The sequence below is a fragment of the Tasmannia lanceolata genome, unplaced genomic scaffold (genome assembly GCF_043159265.1).
Source record: "Tasmannia lanceolata isolate RefF3 unplaced genomic scaffold, GAP_Taslan_0.1 ptg000013l, whole genome shotgun sequence".
NCBI classification, from domain to species: Eukaryota; Viridiplantae; Streptophyta; class Magnoliopsida; order Canellales; family Winteraceae; genus Tasmannia; species Tasmannia lanceolata.
Genome location: NW_027518690.1, coordinates 16,800,080 through 16,806,196, shown reverse-complemented (window position 1 = coordinate 16,806,196; position 6,117 = coordinate 16,800,080). Strand labels below are relative to the sequence as shown.

The 6,117-nt window shown below is 38.8% G+C and overlaps 1 protein-coding gene across 1 annotated transcript; it reads left to right on the top strand.

The window, feature by feature from the left end:
* The first annotated feature begins 4,353 nt into the window (after positions 1-4,353).
* LOC143889898 (uncharacterized) lies at positions 4,354-6,080 on the top strand. The gene has a single exon (XM_077394293.1). The coding sequence runs from the start codon at positions 4,562-4,564 to the stop codon at positions 5,918-5,920; it is 1,359 nt and encodes a 452-aa protein (XP_077250408.1). The 5' UTR covers positions 4,354-4,561; the 3' UTR covers positions 5,921-6,080.
* Positions 6,081-6,117: the final 37 nt, after the last annotated feature.

Genomic DNA, 6,117 nt, shown 5'->3' with positions numbered 1-6,117 from the left:
TCCCTTCCCAACCTATTCTAAAGAAAGAGATAATGGAAAATCCCTTCTTCAGAAATTACTGGAACGCCCCTCGCCCTCGCTACCCTGCAACTCCCCACACAAAGCCATCTCCATCTCCAAAGGTCATCTCGATCCCGGTCCATTTTATCGGATCCGAGAGGACCAGATCGGACTCTGCTTCTAAGATCCAGAAGGTTTTCAGGGGGTTCGTGGTGAGAAAGAACGTGAAGAAGATTGTTGGAATACAAAAGGAAGTCTACGAGATGGAACGGAGGATTTCACAGAGGGGAATGGTAGATCTGTTAAAGAGGGTTGGGAAGGAGAGGGTGAGAGTGAATGAGATGCTCATGGCGTTGCTCTTGAGGCTTGATTCGGTTCGTGGAGTTGATTCCGGGGTTAGGGATTGCCGGAAATCGGTGATTCGGAGAGTGATTGCTTTGCAAGAGGCAGTTGATGCGATTTTTGCAGGAGAATCTGCAGATCTTGAGAAGGAAAGGGAGATCGATTCCAATGCTGGAGAGATGAGAGATCTAGTTCTGGAAAAGAGAGATTCTGCAAATTTTCCAGGTAAATCTGAAATTATAGGCGATGATACTGTTGATCAAGTACTAGAAGTTCAAATTCCAGTTGAATCTGCTGAGAAATACGAAATTTTGCCCGATCAAACCCTAGAAATTCAAAATCCAGTTGAAATTTGTGAAACTTTGTCTGATGCGGTAGATCAAACCCTAGAAATTCAAAATCCAGTTGAAAATTGTGAAACTCTGTCTGATGTGGTAGATCAAACCCTAGAAATTGAAAATCCAGTTGAAAATTGTGAAACTCTGTCTGATGCGGTAGATCAAACCCTAGAAATTCAAAATCCAGTTGAAAATTGTGAAACTCGGTCTGATGTGGTAGATCAAACCCTAGAAATTCAAAATCCAGTTGAAAATTGTGAAACCCTGTCTGATGCGGTAGATCAAACCCTAGAAATTCAAAATCCGATTGAATCTGCGGAAAACAGTGAGACTCTCTCTATTGCTGTTGATCAAACCCTAGAGATTGAATCTGTAGAAAATAATGAGACTGCACAAAATCGTAAAGCCATATCTGTTGCAACAGATCAAAACCTAGAAATGCAAGAGTCAGTGGAATCTGTTGATAAAATCAACGAAGAAGAAGAAGAAAAGAAAGATGAGATGGAAATTGTGGGAAAGGAGGAGATTGGAGGAGAGAAAGGGCGGGGTTTGATAGAGAGAATGATGAACGAGAATGAGAAAGTAAAAGAATTGGTTTTGGAGCTGTGGAAGAGAAACGAGAAGCAGTGTCAGATGTTAAACGCTTTGATGAATAGGGTGGAGAATTTGGAGAAACAGATGAAGGGTAGGAAGAAGAAGAAATGTTGAGAATGTTTTGAGGGTATTTTTGTCTTTTGTGATTGTGACGGATTTTCCTGAGCAGGGGCTGTTTTACATTCTTAGGCCCTGTTTTGATTGTAAGAAAAACATTTCTGAAATAAATTTTTTTCTTTCTTAGGATGGAATGGATAGTATGGTTAATTTAAAGAGATATCATAAATTGGAGGTCTTCTAAATAATTCAAATTATTTTTTTTGCCCATTAACTCAACCTCGAGTTGAGGAGGGTCAACCCTAACTTGATCTACCTTTAAATCTCTCAATCCTAATTCAACCGCTTTAACCCGAATTTCAAAATCGACTTGGGTTGGGTTCAGGTTGGCCCAGGGCAAACCCTAAAAAATAAAAAAAATTTGATATCGGGTTTGGGTTTAGGGAGATGGGGATGGGTTTGGATCATGTTTAGATTGCCCAAGGCCTCAACCCCAACTTAATCCGAAATCAAATCGCGTTGGCTTTTGGGCACAAATTTTGTTATGTGCTTATGATTGTGGGTAGTTTTAATGCAGTAGTTATGTAGATAGTGATATGTGCATGTTAGTGGGGTTAGTTAGATTGTGCTTATTAATTATGTGGTCATGGGTTTAAGGTTGTGGATGTTAGTTATTTCCTATGTGTTATGTAAGTGAGTTAGTGATGTAAAACTACCTTTATGCTTGTATTTAAGTTTGTATTTCAATGGAATGAAGAATAAAAGAATTATACAGCAAAGGAAACTTTGTAGGAGAGTCATGGTTCCTCTCGATTTGAACCACTAGGAGGTCCAGTTGCCTCGAATCAACCTCCCTTCCATTCTCTTTCTATTTTCTCTTTGTTTATTTCCGTTACGGCCAATTAGGCACGTAGCAAATTTGGAGTTTAAAAAAGTAATTCATGAAGAAACTTTAAAGTTTTGACACTTAAAAGTTAAAATCACAGGTGTATGCCCATTCAACTCTTAAATTATTTGAGTTGGAGTAGTCTGATCAACTGTCAATTGTACTCTAAAATGCTTCAATTCTCTTGTGATTATATGTCAATCAGCAAATTTGATCTGCAATCAAGTAATGAAGGCTAAAGATTTGTCAGAATTCATGACCAACAACATAATCAAAATCAAATTCTCATCAATCGGATTTAGATAAGATGGCTGAGATGAGAGTTGATCCCAAATAGGGATTACTAGAGGGACTAAAAGAAATGAATATTTGAGAAAAAAATCTTAAAATCATAAAAAAGTTGGTTTTTAATGATAAAAATTCTCTTGCAGATCAAGTCTTTACTGCCAAATATGAGCCCTTAATCAACTTTGATCCTATGATTTATGTACAACATAGGTGAAAAGACAAAATTTTAATTCTTTACAAGAGAATTTGGCTTGAAACCTATATCATATTATCATTTCAATTTGACTCTACTGCATGTCTCACATTTGCTTAAATGGATAAAATCGAAAAACATCTCATCATAGCAAGTGGGCTTTAGAGAGACCATGCTCAATCCTTGATTATTTTATTTGATCACAACCATTGATCGCCAATGTGATCCAGGGTAAAAGATTAATCAATAAGGAAAAGACCTCATTGCCGATTTGCCGTTACTTGTAGCCAATTGAAGGATGGCACTTGCGTGTTTCTCTGATTGCACTTTAGTTGCTCGTACTCTATTTAATGGAAATCCATTACATTTTCAAAGACTCTAAGGGGCCGTTTGGGTACACGGATTTTACAATCATGGATTTTCCTCAAAATCATAGTTGGGAGACGAGAGAAGAAGGAGACCGACTGCTTCACTTCTATTTTGAATCTTGGATTTTAAGTAAGAAATCCAGGTTTTAGAAATCTCTCCCGCATCATGAGATTTCTAAAACCTGGAAACATGAGATGATATGCTGCTCTCTTGCTAACAGAAAGCTGGTGCTTTAGTTGATCCCAGAGTGATAAAGGGTTTGTAGCCCCCGGTTATAGGCCTGTGACCATAGGGTGAATAAGGCAGCATTTGGCCTTGCTTTATTGAACCGATAGTGCAATCCGGGGATCATTCACGACTAGTAATAGAAAGGAAAGTCCTTTTTGAAAGAGACTGCCATGAAACTTGAAGGGTGAGAAATCAGAAAACAACGGCCGGTCAGCTTCTTCTCTTGTGTCTCATCTACAATTCTGAAGAAATCCCGGATTCGAAAATCCACGTATCCAAACGGCCCCTAAGATACTTGAAAAATCAGAGAAATTATCCAAGTCATGTAACCTTCCAGCCTTGGAATTGATATAGACACCCTCTCTTGTTGCTACTCTAACTTGTAATTCCATGTCAACCTATAGAAGAAGGGTACAATTGAAGAAGGAAGGCCTCTCAAGTGTCAAGACACTCCAAGTCCATGTCCAAAGAGAAAATGTGTTCTCCAAGTTTGCAAGTGCAAACTCTATAATATACATTTCTTTCCTTTGTTATTCATTTTCTTTCAATGGAATTTTTTTGAAAAAAATTTCAACTGAACTTTTCTATGGTGGATTTTTTTTTACACCTCAAACAAAGCATGGTGAGGCGCAACATTTTACACCATATGTTTTGATGAAATTTTCATATGGTAGAGTTTTTTACACTTTCACACCTGATGCACAGCATGGGTGGGGCCCCCTATTTTACACTTCATGTTTTGACCATCTCCATCCAAATCCTTGCATAGGGTGGGGCCCACCATTTACACTATTTTTCAATAGGATGGGTCCTACTAACTCAACTCAAACACATATATCAGATGGGGCCCACCATTTTTCCTCATATTTTGATGGGGTGGGTCCCACACTATATTTTGATGGTTTTCTGTTTTATCGTTGGGTCAACTCACAACTCAGGTATGCTAGGAGTAATCCTAACCTTTAGTCGGCATTGCAAATATGTGTGGCTAAGATCTTGTGGGCCCCTTGACATTAAACTTTGTATAGTTTTTGATAAAAGCAAGACCTAGATAAATCTCATCTTACAGAGAAAATCCTAAACGGCATGGAAAGTTGGGGAGAAGAGAAGGCATATGAAGAGCCGAGAGTTGCTTCTTCTTCTTAAAACCCAAAATCCCCTTTTCCCTCGCAAGAAATAAAAGAGAAAGAGAACCAAACCCTAAAAAAACTAGAAGCAGCTTCTTGAATCTTTGCTTTCGAAATCCATCCAGATCTACGAGAGATAATGGAAAATCCCTCCTTCAGAAACTCCTGGAACAAAGCTCGGCCTCGTAATTCTCCCAAGGAGGTAGTATCAATTCCCATCCACTTTTTCCGCAATGAGAATAACAGATCTGATAATGCTGTGAAGATCCAAAAGGTTTTCAGGGGATTTATAGTGAGAAAGAACATGAAGAAGATTGTTGGGATACAAAGAGAAGCGGATGAGATCGAACGGAAGATGTTAGAGAGGGAAACGAGAGATGAGAAGGAACGAGATAGGGTGAATGAGATGCTTATGGGGCTGCTTTTTAGGTTAGATTCGGTTTGTGGAGTTGTTGATTTTGGGGTGAGGAATTGCAGGAAGGGGGTGATTCGGAGAGTGATTGTTTTGCAGGATAAACTCGATGCGGTCGGGAAGGAAAGGGAGGGTGATGCTAATGATAGGAGGATGGAAAATCAGGCAATGGAAAAGAGAGATTCTGTCAATTGTTTGGGTAATTTCGAAATTATAGCTGAATATACAGTCAATCAAGCCCTAGAAAAGAGAGATTTTGTCAATTGTTTAGGTAATTTCGAAATTATAGACAACTATACCGTCGATCAAACCCTAAAAAAGAGAGATTCTGCTCATTTTTTAGGTAATTTCGAACTTATAGCTGACTATCTTGTCAATCAAACCCTAGAAATCCAAACCCAAGAAATTCAAGATCCGATGGCTGTCGATCAAACCCTAGAAATTGAAAGTCCGGTTGTCAATCGAACCCTAGAAATTCAAAGTCCGGTTGTCAATCAAACCCTAGAAATTCAAATGCCAGTTGTCGATCAAACCCTAGAAATTCGAAGTCCGGTGGTCGATCAAACCCTAGAAATTCAAAATTCAGTTAAATCTGCAGAAAATAGTGAAATTCCCATTGATGGTATCGATCAAACCCTAGAAATTCAAAATTATGTTAGAAGGGCAGAAAATCGTGAAGCGTTATCCAATGCCATCAATCAAACCCTAAAAATGGCAGATTATTTTGAATCCAAAGATAAGATCAATGAAGAAGGAAATATTGGTGCAGACTCGATGGAAGGAACTCCAGAGATATTGAATCGGACAAAATTGGCAGAGAAGTATGTAAGTGAAAGTTTGGTGGAAGAAGATAAGGAAGCTCGAGAGATTGTAGGAGAGAAAGGGTGTGGTTTGACTGAGAGGATGTTGGAGGAGAAAGAGGAACTGAAGGGATTAGTTTCGGAGCTGTGCGAGCGGAATGCTCTGCAGTGCCAGATGATAAACTCACTGGCGCAGAGGGTGGAGCGTCTGGAGAGACGGATGAAGGGGAAGAAGAAGAGGCAGGAAACTATGAGTGATGCTAGAAAATGTGGGAGGAAATTGTGACATGTTTTTATGGGTGTTTTTTCTTTTGTGATTGTATCGAATTTTTGGGAAGGGGTGTTTCTGATTTTTTTGAGATTTGTACAGAGATTTTCTTTGGAGACTGGAATCACAATCGTCTGGTGGTATGTTTTCTCATGCAAATAAATGTGATTTTAGATTTTTTTTGTTTTCAGTTGCTTTCAATGTTTATGATATGG

Coding starts and splice junctions, on each gene's coding strand:
- LOC143889898 (XM_077394293.1), top strand. CDS start 4,562: ATGGAAAATCCCTCCTTCAGAAACTCCTGGAACAAAGCTCGGCCTCGT.